Source organism: Mandrillus leucophaeus, unplaced genomic scaffold (genome assembly GCF_000951045.1).
Source record: "Mandrillus leucophaeus isolate KB7577 unplaced genomic scaffold, Mleu.le_1.0 Scaffold731, whole genome shotgun sequence".
NCBI classification, from domain to species: domain Eukaryota; kingdom Metazoa; phylum Chordata; class Mammalia; order Primates; family Cercopithecidae; genus Mandrillus; species Mandrillus leucophaeus.
The window spans coordinates 564487-579631 of NW_012107931.1; the positions used below are offsets into that span (position 1 = coordinate 564487).

A 15145-nucleotide genomic window follows, 5' to 3' on the forward strand; every position below is an offset into this window, starting at 1 on the left:
CCTTATTTATTATTTTAATTATTCCATTCTCTATGTGTTTTAATCTACACTGCTTCCCATTTTCTTTGGGAGACGGGTGGTGAATAAATAAATAGAGCTACACATTCCAGTTACCTTGTGCCATTCTTACCTCCCTAGCACCAACACCTGGGTTCTAAATCCACCTTGGCCAGCTGGTCGACTGTGTGTCCTTGAGCAAGTTGCTGCCTGAGACACGGAGGTCTTTTGGGAGGTGGGCTACTGTGTGGGTTGATTGTGTTCTTTCCTCTTCTTCTGACACCTGATGAGCATCGGCAAATTGAGGAAATCATTTCAGAGTTCTGGGTCTGTTGCCTGTACCTGGTGCGGCTGGAGGCCAGGCAGCCTGCAGAATGCTGCGGTCAGGTGGGGCCAGACTTCTGGGTCAGACCTCCCCTGCCACAGTGGGAGAGAAGCTACCACCCACGCCCTGCAGGGCAGCAGTAGGGAGCCACAGGACCATGTTATCTCTGACACAGGCTAGTGCCTTAGTCCCTAGTCAGGAGGACTTCGTGACTTGCTTGGAATTCCCCTTCATGAAGGCAGGGACAGAGTCCTGCCTGCACCACGTCCCCATATGTACCCGTATCCCCGTAGCCATCTCTGCTCTCTCTCTTGCCCTGACACTCTTCCTCCTGCAAGCTATGTTTGTGTCCAGCTGTGAGTACCGACTTTCCCCAGGAGCAGCTAGAATCTGATCATCTTCTCAGCTGGAGGCAGGAGAACTTCTGTTCCAAGTGGGTTCTCCCCCTCGGACTCTGAATGCTGTTCTTCTCATGGTGCCTCTCCTGGCTTTGCTGTGCAGCCAACCCCAGCCGCCCTCACGGAGACTTGCTGCCCTCACGGAGGGTTCGTTTTGCATGTGGTTGCTGAACTTTGATTCTGTGACTCATGCTGAGGCGTAAACTTTAAGTCACCCCCCCCCATTTAATTGCTTTCTTCCTTTCCTTTTTTTTTTCTTAAAAAAAAAAAAAAACAAAACCCAAAGCATAACTACTTTTGCAGCTGAACGTGACTGTGGCGTGCAGGAAGTGGAGCATTGGCATGAAGTGGCTCCCAGTGGCTGTGTGGCGCACGCCAGCTGCCCTCCTCTGACTCCACTGGTACCTGGAGGCCTGGCCTCACTGGTGGGAGAACACGGGTGTGAAGGCTGCTGGTGACTGGGCCAGCATCCACTGTGAAGACTGGAGGGACACACCCCGCTGGTGAGTGCATGTCCCCTGGCTGTCAGTCAGTGTGGCCAACACCACGCAGACTTGAGTCCAGGGGTGGACGAGAGAGGCTGGAACCCTGGGGCAGGGGCGGGAGGAGGGCTGTTAGAGAACAGTCCTCGGGGGAATGTGACCCTGAACAATCTGATTTCTCACACTCTAAATTATTTTAAGTGCTAAATAAAAAAATAAGATAACCGTCTTTAATTTCATTTAGGTGAAATCCTTGCTCATTTTAGCAAAATTGTGCTTAATTTCCGGATGAGTTTTTTGGGGGAAAGATTAAACAGAGGAAGCTCTTCAGTTTCAGTAAAACCTCCTTCAGATCCGCTGTGGCCTTTGAAGATATTTACATGTTAGGAAATCAGAAAGAGTAGAGCTCTCAGGCGCATTTGAGCCCTGTCACCATGCTCATGAGAGCATCTTCCAGACTAGTTATCGTCTACGGGAAGCCTAGTTTCCAGGCTGAATGCAGTCAGGAACTTTTGGTAGTGTCTCTTACAGAGGATGCCTCTGTGGGCTTCATGAAGGCTAATGAGGAAACTGAACTAAATCTTAATCTGACTGCAGTGAAGACAAATTCCCTGCTTCCATAAGAAACCTCAGCTGTGGCCCCCAAGATGATGAGCTTTTCTCTAAGGCCAGGCGATGCCAATCACGGGGTGCCCATCGCTGACACATGAGCAGGCTGGGGTGTGGACTACGGTAGAGTTGCTCCGGGATGTGGATCAGGGCTTAAATGCTTGTGTGTCCACCTTAGAGAGACCATCACAGTGCAGAAGAGCAGGGGACAAGTTTGAGAAAGTAAAAGGCCAGGCCAGCACTCTTGTACACAGCAACATCACTCGCAGAGGCCCAGAGGCAGAGACAACCGAAGTATCCATTGAAGGGTGAATAGATAAACATGATGTGGTGTATACATACAAAGGAATGTTATTCAGCCTTAGAAATGAGAGAAATTGGCTGGGAGTGGTGGCTCACACCTGTAATTCCAGCACTTTGTGGGGCCAGGGAGGGAGGATCCCTTGAGGCCAGGGGTTTGAGACCAGCCTGGGCAACTTAGTTAGACCCCTGTCTCTCAAAAAATTTTAAAAAACCCCGCCAGGCATGGGGATGTGTGCTTGTAGTTCCAGCTACTCAGGAGGCTGAGGTGGGAGGATTGCTTGAGCCCGGGAGTTTGTACTGAAGATACAATGCTGAGCAAAATAAGCCGGTGACAAAAGGACAAATACTGAATGGTTCCACTCCTAAGAGCTGCCTAGAATCATCATATTTATTGAGACAGAACGTACAAAGGTGGGCGCCGGGGGCTGGGGACGGGAAATGGGAAGTTACTGTTTAATGAGCGGAGAGTTTCAGTTTTGCAGACTGAAAAGAGATCTGGAGCTGGACCGTGGTGATGGTTGCACAGCAGTCTGAATGTGCTCCATGCTACTGATCTGTGCCCTTAAGATAGTTACAATGGTACATTTTATGTTACATATAATTTACCACAATTTAAAGAAAATTTTTAAAAAGTACAAGTTCCCTTAAAAAAAAAAAAAAAAAAAAAAAAAAAAAAAAAAGCAAGAAAAACCAGTCCCATGATCCACAGTCTTTGCCTCTCTGTGACTTCCTCAAAATCTAACTGACTGACAGCTCCACTGAGGGCCTCCAGCTCTGAGCTGAACCAGAAACTTTCTGCTTGGCCTCTGTGGAGAAGCTCAGGGCAGGAAACTTTCTCTTCACCCTGGTGGCTGAGTTCTGGAGGCCATAATGTCGTGGATTTCTGTGGAGCTGGCAGAGGTGACCCGGGAACAGACTTGGGGGGCAGGGGCGAGGTGTTGAGTGTGCTGGTCTTGGGACTGGGGTGGCTGTGGCCTGCTCCATGGTGCCTCATGGTGGCCGGTGGCCTTTGGGTGGCACCTGAGCAGCCCTGGGAAGTGCCTTCGGCGAATCGCCACCTTTGGGAGTCTGGTCTCCCCTATTTACAGTAGGGGCCTGGGTATGTCACCAAAGCCGCTCCTTGCCTCAGTTTCCTCCCCTGCACTGGGAATAATAAGGTGGTTCCCAGGACACTGAGGTTCCCACAGATGTGATAATATACAAGGAAGCGTCCATGGGAGCTGCCACTTCTCCCCTACCCTCCTTCTCTCCTCTTTGATTTTCTTTTCCTCAGGCCCTTCTAGTCAGAGACTGCAGACTAGAACCTGGGACCCCTCCCTTGGATTAACTGATTCTAGAATGGACAGATCTGATCTGTTCCAGCCGTGGGGCCCCTGCTCTTCCAGGCCGCCCGAACCCACCGCCAGGGGCCCGCTCTGACCGCAGGAAGCTGCTCCTGTGACCTCCCAGGGCCTTGCGGGGCCACTTGGAGGATTTCTAAGTGTTGTCGCTAATCATCTGGACAGTGTGTGACTTCCAGTCAGGATGGAGGAAGGAAACTGAAATGAAGTCGTTCAGACTTTCAGGTCTTCAAAATAGGAAGGAAGAAACGAGTGGCGGCTGGCAGAGCTGCAGCTCAGAGACCATCATGTCCTGGGGGAAGGCTGCGGCCCCAGGGCCTGGGGGGCTCCTAGGAGCAGCACCTCACCCTCACCCTGCTTCTTCCGTATTTAGAAGTTTTAAAAAGGAACCGAGTTGATTTTAAAGTCTCAAGGGAGAAAAAGGCTCTGAAGTAGATGTAGTCCTTCAGTTAGTTTAGTGTGAAAACAGCTCTCCTGGCCACGCTTTGCCCCTCAGTCTTCTCAGAAAACGGGCTGTGGGCTGTGGTCCGAGGGCCCCTAGGGGAGCTGCCCCCAACTTTGGCTGGGCGGCTCTCCCTGCGCCCCCCAGGCGAAAGCCCCCAGTGTTTTCGTTTTGGAAACGTTCGTGTTTCTGTCACATGGAGTGCAAGGACTTTCCTCAGAGCCGTTCCTTGGTAACCGAAGAGAAGTCACCTGACCCAGCTAACAAGATGCTGCCTGTGTCCTGACCACAACTCAAAACGACAAATTATTTTCGTCACTGCCGATCGTCTCCGCCATTTTACTAGCCATGCAGCCTTTACTTTCCAAGCCTCAGTTTCCTCACCAGCAGGAAGGGAACACTTGTATCTACCCCATCTTCCCACCAGGGGTAACGGGAAGGCCTTGGATACAAAGGCTGAGCCACGGCCGGGAGCGTGGCTCACATCTGTAATCCCAGCATTTTGGGAGGCGAGTGGATCATTTGAGGTCAGGAGTTCGAGACCAGCTTGACCTACATAGTGAAACCCCATGTCTACTAAAATACAAAAGTTAGCTGGGCATGATGGCATGTGCCTGTAGTTTCAGCTACTCGGGAGGCTGAGGCAGGAAAATCGCTTGATAATCAGGAGGCAGAGGTTGCAGTGAGCAGTGAGCCAAGGTCGCACCATTACACTCCAGCCTTGGCAGCAGAGCAAGACTCTCTCTCAAAAAAAAAAAAAAAAAAAAAAAAAAAGCTGAGCCACAGGAAGTGAACTTTTCTGTTCCTGTCGCCTGTTCCTTTCTTCTGTTCCTTTCTCTCTCTTAGTTCTCACCCTCTTTTCTTTCTTCCACATACCCTCCCTCTTCCCTTCTTTCTTTTTCTTCCAAATTAAAATAAATGTCACAGTGCCTGTGTGGGGAGGGATGGAGGTGGCCGGGCTGTCAGTGGTGAGAAGGCTTCTGAGAGGTGTGGCAGTGGGGTTTGCCTGTGAGGTAGATGTTCTGGGCGAGGAAAGAGCCTGACTGGAGGCCTTCTGGGCTCAGTGAGTGGCCCTGGTGTGAGGCTGGCCTGCCAGGCTGGGTGAGTGTCCTCTTCCTTTATGGAGTCTGGGCCGCAGGTGGACCTCAGCTGAGGGGACAACTGTCCTGAGAGAGAAGGACTGGTCACCAGTCAGGGAGGAGGTGAGGCTGGGCTGGAGACAGGTGACCAAGAGCCTGGAGGATGTGTTGGGCCCAGCTGTGATGATGGTGTGGAGTGTGACACGGCCCTTCTTCCTGCTTGGAAGAGCCAGTCTCTCTCCAGCACTTCCGTGGCCTTCCCTGCCCCTCAAAGGAAGATAAGACCTTCCTCACCTGTATTATTATTATTATTTTTGAGACAAAATTAATTTCACTCTTGTTGCCCAGGCTGGAGTGCAGTGGCGCAACCTTGACTCACTGCAATCTCCACCTCCTGGGTTCAAGTGATTCTCCTGCCTCAGCCTCCCGAGTAGCTGGGATTATAGGCATGTGCCACCATGCCCGGCTAATTTTGTATTTTTAGTAGAGACAGGGTTTCTCCATGTTGGTCAGGCTGGTCTCGAACTCCCAACCTCATCCTCACCTGTATTTTGATAGCACATTTTTCTTTTTCTTTCTTACTTTGTTTTATTTTTTTGAGACAGGGTCTCAGTCTGCTGCCCAGGCTGGAGTGCAGTGGCACAATCATGGCTCACTGAAACCTTAAACTCCAGGCTCAATCAATCCTCCCACTTCAGCCTCCTGAGTAGCTGAGACTACGGGGGTGAGCCAACACGCCCAGCTAATTTTTTTTGTATTTTTTGTGGAGTCAGGTTTTGCCATGTTGCCCAGGCTGGTCTTGAACTCCTGGGCTCAAGTGATTCGCTCACCTTGGCCTCCCAAAGGGCTGGGATTACAGTCATAAGCCACTGTGCCCGGGCTCCAACTTTTATTTTAGGTTCAAGGATACGTGTGCAGGTTTGTTACATGGGTAAATTACATGTGGTGGGAGTTGGGTGTATAGATTATTTTGTTACTCAGGTAATGAGTTTAGTACCTGATAGGTGGTTTTTCAATCCTTGCCCTCCTCCAACCCTCCGACCTTAAGTAGGTTCTGGTATCTTTTTTTTTTTTTTTTTTTTTGAGACAGAGTTTCAAGCTTATTGCCCAGGCTGGAGCACAATGGTATGATCTCAGCTCACTGCAAGCCCCGCCTTCCTGGTTCAAGCAATTCTCCTGCCTCAGCCTCCCGAGTAGCTGGGATTACAGGCATGTGCCACCACACCCGGCTCATTTTGTATTTTTGGTAGAGACAGGGTTTCTCCATGTTGGTCAGGCTGGTCTGCTTTGGCTTCCCAAAGTTCTGGGATTACAGGAATGAGCCACTGGGCCCGGTCAGTGCTGGTGTCTATTGTTCTCTTCTTTGTGTCCATGTGGACTCCGTGTTTCACTCCCACTTATAAGTGAGAACATGTGCTATTTGGTTTTTTGTTTCTGCATTAATTCATCTAGGATAATGGCCTCCAGCTCCATCCATATTGTTGCAAAGGACATGATTTTGTTTTTTATGTCTGCATGGTGTTCTGTGATGTATATGTACCACATCTGAAAGCACATTTTTCTAATTGAATGTACATGCTTATCTTCATGGTTTATGGTTCATTATTAACGTTTTTTGTCTGTTTTATTGAACTGATTGTGAATGAGTTGACATTGGATTGTCTTATTTTGTTTTCATAGAGCTGGGGTGCAGCACAGTGCTGGTGTTGAGTTGGTGAGTAGCAAATGTTTGTTACACAAAGGATACACAAAGGAGTGGATGAGCTAGGGTGGTGGTGGTGTGAGTGTGAAGGGGAGGGTGGTTATGGAAAATGTCCAGGAAGTAGAATTATTGGCCAATGGGATGTAGAGGTGAGGAAAAGAGAGGAGTGAAAGGGGACTTCGAGATTTCTTCTTTGGGCCTCTGGGAGATGCCATTCAATAAGATTGGGAGCCCAAGGAAAAAAATATTTGAGGAGACAAGATAACTTTAGCTTTGGACATTTAGTTTTAAAAATCTATTAGGGCATTGTGGCACACACCTGTGGTCCTGGATACTTAGTAGGCTAAGGTGGGAGGATCATTTGAGCCCAGGAGTTCAAGTCCAGCTTGGGCAACATAGTAAGACCCTATCTCTAAAAATTAAAAAAAAAATCCATTAAACTCCTCAGATATACTAGGCATCATGCTGGTGCTGGTGATTCTAAGGCAATAGGTCAGGATACCTGAGTAATTCAGCGTCTTGAGAAACAGAAGAATGACAATTCACTGTGCTATAAGACAGGTGTGAGCAAAGTGCTGTGGTAGATGAGACGGCCAAGCTGCTCATTCTGTCTGTAGGCACAGGGATGACAGCTCTGAATAACATCTGAGCTGAATCTTGATGTCTTCCAAGACAAAAAAAGCCTTCCAGGTAGAGAGGAAAACATATGTAGAAACACAGTGCTGAGAACATCCTGTTTTTTTGTTTGTTTTTTAAGTTTAGTTTTATTTTTTAAGAGATAGGATCTTGCTCTGTCACCCAGGCTGGGGTGCAGTGACGTGATCACAGCTCACTGCAGCCTCGACCTCCTGGGGTCAAGTAATCCTCCTGTCTCAGCCTCCTGAGTGGCTGGGATTTCAGGCACACATCACCATGCCCAGATAATTTTTAACATTTTTTTTTTTTTAGAGATGGGGTCTTACTATGTTGTCCAGGCTATTCTTGAACTCCTGGCCTCAGGCAATCTTCCCACCTCGGCTTCCCAAAGTGCTGGGATTACAGGCATGAGCCACTATACTTGATGTGAGAACATTCTGGAATGCCTAGGGAGCAGGGAAATGTTCAGCATGGCTCTAGAGAAGGGGTCAGGTGTGCCAGGGGTGGGCAATGAGGTGGACGGTATCAGGGCTGCTTTGTGACGAGCTCATCAGCCTGCCTAGGAATTTGGTGTATTTATTGTAGCCAATGAGGAGATTTCGGAGCAGGTGGCGAACATGATCAGACTGGCTACAGGTCAGATGGAGGCTGTTACAGTTGTCGGGTGTGGGGTGAAGACGGCAGGACTGAGGTGTGGGTGGGGCAGAGGACAGTAGGAGGTAGATTTGAGAGGGCCAGATTGAGGGAGTAAAAACTCTGGATGTTCTGTACTGGGGCCCTGGGTGAAGGAGGGCATGTCTATAGGTCACCTACTGGAGTTAGCTATGTGGAAATACCTGTTGGAACAGCTCTAGATTTAAGAATAAACTTTTAAATTTCAGAACCCCTTTATACTCTTAAAAATTATTAAGAGTCTTTGTTTATGTGGGTTCTATCTATCGCTGAATATGTACTTTATTAGAAATGAAAACGAAGAATTAAAAAAATTCATTTATTTCTACATAAATAATAAACCAATTACACTGACATAAATGACATAACTTCATGAAAAATAACTTTATTTTCCAAAACAAAAAAAAATTAGTAAGAAGCCTGGCACTGATTCACATTTCTGCAAATCTCTTTAATGTCTGGGTTAACAGAAGACAGCTGGATTCTCATACTTGCTTCTGCATTCAAGCTGTTGCAGTGTCACACAACATGCAGTCTCTAGAATATTCTGTTGTACACATAGGAGAGGATAAGAGTAAAGTACAGAAATTACATCTTAGCATTATTATAAAAATAGTTTTTGTTTGTTTGTTTGTTTTTTTGAGATGGAGTCTCACTCTTGTTGTCCAGGCTGGAGTGCAGTGGCGCGATCTCGGCTTACTACAACCTCCGCCCCCCGGGTTCAAGCAATTCTCCTGCCTCAGCTTCCCGAGTAGCTGAGACTACAGGTGTACACCACCATGCCCAGCTAATTTTTGCATTTTTAGTAGAGAGGGGGGTTTCACTATATTGGCCAGGCTGGTCTTGAACTCCTGACCTCGTAATCCGCCCGCCTTGGCCTCCCAAAGTGTTGGGATTATAGGCGTGAGCCCTGTGCCTGGCCCAAAAATAGTTTTTACTTTGAAGATGCCCTGAAAAAATCTTGGAGTCCCCCAAGCTTCCCTAGACCACACCTTGGGAACCACTGAAGTAGTCACTTAGCAAATATCTGTTGTGTGACAGCATTCTGAGTTCCCATAATATTTAAATAACATGCACAGCGTTTGTCTCACAGACTTATAACTGTGCCCAGTGTTCCGTGGGAGGTGTGAGCAAATCATGCAGCTGTGGGGCCCATCAGAATATAGGGGCTGGTGGAGGGTCTGGGTGGCACCCCAACACTGAAGGATAGGGGACAGAGCTGGACCGATTTAGGGAAAGAATGAGGCCAAGTTATACAGCCTAAGGGAACAGATGGTTTCAAGAAAGGGCAGTCCACAATTTTTAATTTAAAATAACAGATCAAGGAGTGGTTCCCAGTTTCAAAAACGGCAGAGAGGTGGCATAAGGCAAGGACTGTGAAGATGTTGCTGGAGTTGGCAGTTAAAAGGGGCTGGTGCCCCTGGGGTCGGTTTCATTATTTCACGTGGTGCCTGCCATCAGTGGGCTGAGGTGGAGTGGGAGGTGAGCAGGTGGCCGCTGTGGCAGAGGCCTCTCTGTCCAGGGGACTGGCTGCGAAATGCCCTTCACTTGCCAGACCCTGCCATTGTTAGATCTGCTCTGGCTCCTGAACTCCTGGGACAGGCCTGTGGAGAATGCCAGGCCAAAGTGGGAATCTGGCTGAGAGATGTGATTGACGCAAAGAAGTCAAATAGGAGAAGAGGGACTGAAGGTCAGGAGCCTGTGCTACTGAGATGAGGATGGTGTAGAAAGGTGAATATGACAGAATGTTCACTGAGCCTGATTTGTAACAGCGAAAAATGGAAAACAGACCTTCATCCTATGACACATGGTTAAACACTGAAGAACATATTCACTCATTCATTCATTCATTCATTCATTCACCAATCAACATGTGTACATTGAATTCAACCGTGTGAGTCACTGGCCTAAGTGCTGGGGATACAGTGAGCAGCAGAACAGGTAAACTGGCATGGAAAGATTTCCAAACTGCAATTCTATTCTATTCTATTCTATTCTATTCTATTCTATTCTATTCTATTCTATTCTATTCTATTCTATTCTATTCTATTCTATTCCATTCCATTCCATTCCATTCCATTCCATTCTGTTTTTATTTTTTAGACAGGGTCTCGCTCTATCACCTGGGCTGAAATGCAGTGGTATGATCTCGGCTCACTGCAGCCTCAAACTCCTGGGCTCAAGAGATTTTACCGTCTCAGCCTCCTGAGTAGCTGGGACTACAGGCCAACGCCACCATGCTCAGTTAATTTTTTAATTTTTTTGTAGTGTCAGGATTTTGTCATGTTGCTGTGACTGGTCTCAAATTCCTAGGCTAAAGCGATCCACCTGCCTCGCCCCCCAGAGTATTGGGATTACAGACATGAACCACTGCGCCCAGTCAAAAATGCATTTTTTTTGTTGTTGTTTGGAGAGATGGAGTCTCACTCTGTCACCCAGGTTGGAGTGCAGTAGCACAATCTCGGCTCACTGCAGCCTTCGCCTCCCAGGTTCCAGCGATTCTCCTGCCTCGGCCTCCCAAGTAGCTGAGATTACAGGCATGTGCCACACGCCTGGCCAATTTTTATATTTTTAGTAGAGACGGGGTTTCGCCGTGCTGGCCAGGCTGGTCTTGAACTCCTGACCTTGGGACTCACCTGCCTTGGCCTTCCAAAGTGCTGGAATAACAGGTGTGAGCCACTGCGCCCAGCCCCCAAAATGCATTTTTAATAATAAAAGTAAGTTGCTTAGCAATAAGTGTAATATGAGACTATTTGTGTGAAACTAAAACAAAACAACTCTAAAACAATATTTGTGTTTATCTATTAGACATGCAAGTAAACTTATAGAGAAAGCACTAGAGGGATGCAGAAAAACAGTAGGGGAAGCGAGTGGGTTGGGGTGCGTAGGAGAGGCATCATGTATTTTATTCATCGTTGCTTGGAGTTTTCGCTTGTAGTAAATATGTTTTCATGATTATTTCTGTATTAAAAAATTTATTTTTTTGAATATGTCAGTCTTTGCAGGTAGAAAAGAGAGAGGGACCCAGGCTGTCTAGAGTGTTCCTATTGGTTTAGTCGTCTTCCTTTAGAAACCATCTATCAGGCTGCAACCCCCTTGCCAGGTCACCCCCCACCCCCTGGTATAGGCCAGGACGTAATGCCTGGCTGGGACGGATCAAATTTGGGGTAGGCCCTTTTTTTTTTTCTTTTTGAGATGAAGTTTCACTCTTGTTGCCCAGGCTGAAGTGCAATGGTGTGATCTTGGCTCACTGCAACCTCTGCCTCCCAGGTTCAAGCGATTCTCCTGCCTCAGCCTCCAGAGTAGCTGGGATTACAGGCATGCGCCACCATGCCGGGCTAATTTTTGTATTTTTAGTACAGACGGGTTTTCACCATGTTGGCCAGGCTGGTCTCTATCTCCTGACCTCTTGATCTGCCTGCCTCAGCCTCCCAAAGTGCTGGAATGACAGGCGTGAGCCACTGCGCCCGGCCGGGGCAGGCCCTTCTATTGCAGAGGTTCAGTGTGGTCTGAGTTAATCATTAGGGAAAGCTGTGCAGGGCACCAAGCAGAATTTGGGTGGGAGCACTGCCTTTCTGGGAGTAGAATTCACCAGGGGGCACTTGGCCTTGGGTAAGCCAGGGGCCTCTGTTAGTCTGCTTGGCCCCAGAGCAAAGCACCATAGACTAGGGGCTTAAGGGAAATTCATTGTCTCAAAGTTCTGGAGCCTGGAAGTTCAAGGTCAAGGTGCCTGCAGGGTCGCTTTCTCCCTTCTCCATGAGTCTTCATATGGTGGTCCCTCTGTGTGTTCTGTGTTCAAATTTCCGCTTCTTATAAGGACACCAGTCATATTGGATTTGGGATCTCCTTTTAGAGGTCCTAGCTCTAAATATAGTCACACTCTGAGGCACTAGGGTGAGGAATTCACCATGGGAATTTTGGGAGGTCACTATTCAGCCCCCTACAGAGCCTGAGAAACAAGAAATCTGTGTCTGGCCTGTCCTGAGTGCTGGGTGCACGCTCAGCCCCTGCAGCCCTGGTGTGTGGTCGGGGTTCCCTGCCAGGCAGTGTGGGGTAGAGGCCTCAGAGAGCGCACTGTGAAAGCAGCGTGATTGCTTCTGCAGCTCCGCAGCCACACTGAGCAACTGAAAGTCCCCAAGGGGACTGGGCTCCACCTGATTTCCTGACAGCTAGGCCGGGAGGGAGCCAGCGCAGGCATACCTTGCCCTTGCCCCAGTCTGCCCAGGAAACACCTGATGGATGCGTTCTTTTTCTCTTTAGCTCACGCCTGCAGGGCTCTGAGAGGAGGAAGCCTGGGGCAGGACCTGTGCCGGTGGCCGCTGGACACAGCATGGAGCACCCCAGCAAGATGGAGTTCTTCCAGAAGCTGGGCTACGACCGGGAGGACGTGCTCCGGGTGCTGGGCAAGCTGGGCGAGGGCGCCCTGGTCAACGACGTGCTGCAGGAGCTTATCCGCACAGGCAGCCGCCCGGGGGCCCTGGAGTACCCGGCTACACCCAGGCTAGTGCCTCGGGGCTCCTGTGGGGCCCTGGACTCTGCCCAGCGTGGCCCGGGGACAGCCCTGGAAGAGGACTTCGGAGCCCTGGCCAGTTCTCTGCGACCCATAGTGATCGATGGCAGCAATGTGGCAATGAGGTAGCTTCCCTTCATCCTGTAGCTGGGGCTGGGGAGGCCCCTGTTCGCAGGAGCCCTGAGAACTGTCCCTCTTCGCTGTGGTTTGGTCCAAAGAGCTCTGGGGCCAATGGATCAGGCTTTGAATCCCTGTGCCGTCTCTTAGTAGCTGTGTGGCATTAAGCAAGTCACCTAACCCCTCTGAGTCTCATTTTCTCCATCTGTATAGTTGGGATAAAATCTCCGTAGAGGGTTTTTGTGCACAAAATGCCTAGGATAGTGCCTGACACAGAGTAAGTGTTCAACAAGTGTAGCTGTTATTATCATAACCCAGAGGAAGAGCCTTCTTTTGGGGAAGGTGTGGTAATGAGGGAGGCGCCCTGGGTCAAGTGTTGGCAGATGTGGCTTCTTGTTGGGAGTTTGTTCCTAACCGGCTGCGAGACTCTGGGAAAGCTGCAGAACTCATTTCCTCTTCTGTGAAAAAGGCCCACAAATATCTCTTCTACTCTCTCAAGGTTATGAGCATCAGAGGGGCTGGTGTGCTTTGAAGTGTGCTGGAAGCCCTCTGCTGGGGTTGCTGGGGAGGTGGTGTTGCAGTTCCCCAGTTAAGTTTGAGAGATTTGTTTGTGGCCCCCTCAGCTACAGATGCGGCTGTGTGAACATTTGTGTGTTGGCATCTTTGTGGGTTTCGGAAATGCCAGCCTCATGCCCGAATTGTTATCTGCCTGTCTTGGCTACGCTCCTCTGTGACGGAATCTCTGTAGCCTGCCCCAATACCCTGCTGGGCGAAGTGGGGCATTGCTCAAACAAGTGGATTATTCTACCACTTGGCTTTGTTACAGCCGTGCAAAGGGCAGAGCCATAGGAAATGGTTTACTCACAGCTGTAAATACATGTGCTTCCCTTTTCAGAAGCTGAGTTACTTCCATCGTAGGTGGGAATCCATAAAAGCAATTCTCCACAGTGCCGAATGTGTCAACAGAGCCTCCAAGAGTTTCTCCTGGGGATTTGGGCTCACTTTGGGTTTGGTGTTGCAGGACCTAGGTTTGCAATGGTTCAACCCAGATGGTCCAGCCTCAGGGGCTGTCCCTGCCCTTTTTGAGATGTGTACTGAGGGTTTTTTTTTTTTTTCAACTTTTAACCAGCTAAGTCTCCTTGGCATTGATGACATCAGCAGGCGATGGAGCCCTCTCTTTCTCCTGGGACTTAGGGGCTGGCCCAGGGGGTCTCTGTTGCATTCTCACCCATGTCATGTATAGGCACCAGATAGGTAAACCTATGAAATCCTGCTCAATTTAAGATCTCTGGGAAGCTAAAAGGATTTTTAAGAATCCAGTAGGCTCCGAGGGTCCTAGAAAGTCTAGAAGGGGTTGTGAGAAGGGCCTGGCCTCTATATGATCTGAGCAAGGAACCTCTCTGTCTGGGCTTCCATAGAAAGAAAGCTTTGAATGCTTAAATCAAAGACCTTCCCAGCCCTAAGGTTGTATGAGTTCTGTGATTCCAAATCAAAAGAGCAGAGTGGCTGTAGGGTAAAAAGACTATTTCGGGGCAACAAGAAACATGCCTGGTCTCCAGAGAATCTCTTTGGGGACCAGGCATGTTTTAGAAATTGTTATAACAGGATAGTGGTGGAGGGTTTTGTTTTTATGGGAGACTCTGTGGCTGCTTGGAGTCAAACTTAAGCCACATCGTCTGTTAGCACATGACCATAATGTGTCCTGGGTACACCCATTGATCGCCCACCTCTGCCCCTCACCTCCCATGATTGCAATCAGAATAATTTTCTCATGCTCAATCTGTGTGGGTTGCACATCGAAACCCTTACTCAGACTTACTACGAAGAATGTGTCAGAGCATAAATGTTTTCACACACTGGCTACCTCCAAAACCCCTGAGTTCCAGAGCACATGTACCTATGCTCTGTGTGTGTCATATATGGACACACACACACACAGTGTGTCTACACACACACATATCCCCTCCCTCTGCCCCTGGATCCCAGTAGTTAGGGAAAAGAGACAAATGGCACAACCGCCACCTGATCACGGGACTTAATTTGTTCCTTTTAAAGGCAAGTTCTGGGGAGAGTGGGGTGTGAGGTTCCACCCTATCCTCTGCCCCTTCTGTAGTGACATCTGTTGTGTCCTCCAATGGGATTTTCAGCAGGACACACGTTCCCTGGGTCTGCCATATCCTTAGTCATGAAAGGTTCAAGCGGGTGCTGACCCTTCACAGGCAATGGGTGATTGAAACCCAAAGTGGTGTCTCATTGTTATCTGTTGACCTCAAAATTCAATTAACCTCAGAAACACGGTTTCTGAATATTCCCTTTCACTGAGGTTTTGTAGTATTGCAGACATTGCCATTTTCCGTTTTTGAAGGCAATACTGCTTCATGCACTGTCTGGCCTTTCAGTGGTGGGGAGGGGCTTAAAGACCGAATGGGACACCTGTTCTTCCCTCCTTGAGCGGATGAGAAATATGGCTCCTGTTGGTGGGAATGTTCTTCAGTGTGCCTGTTCCTGGCTGTGGCTCTGTCCCCTGGAAACG

At 48.8% G+C, this 15145-nt stretch overlaps 1 protein-coding gene across 1 annotated transcript in view; it reads left to right on the plus strand.

Moving 5' to 3' along the window:
- The first annotated feature begins 976 nt into the window (after positions 1–976).
- The window catches only part of ZC3H12D (zinc finger CCCH-type containing 12D), a 51243-nt gene continuing 37074 nt past the window's right edge, over positions 977–15145 (plus strand). The window contains exons 1-2 of the mRNA XM_011965666.1: positions 977–1223; positions 12246–12620. Of these exons, the coding sequence (XP_011821056.1) occupies positions 12316–12620 (305 nt within the window). The 5' untranslated portion in view covers positions 977–1223; positions 12246–12315. The remainder of the gene's footprint in view (positions 1224–12245; positions 12621–15145) is intronic.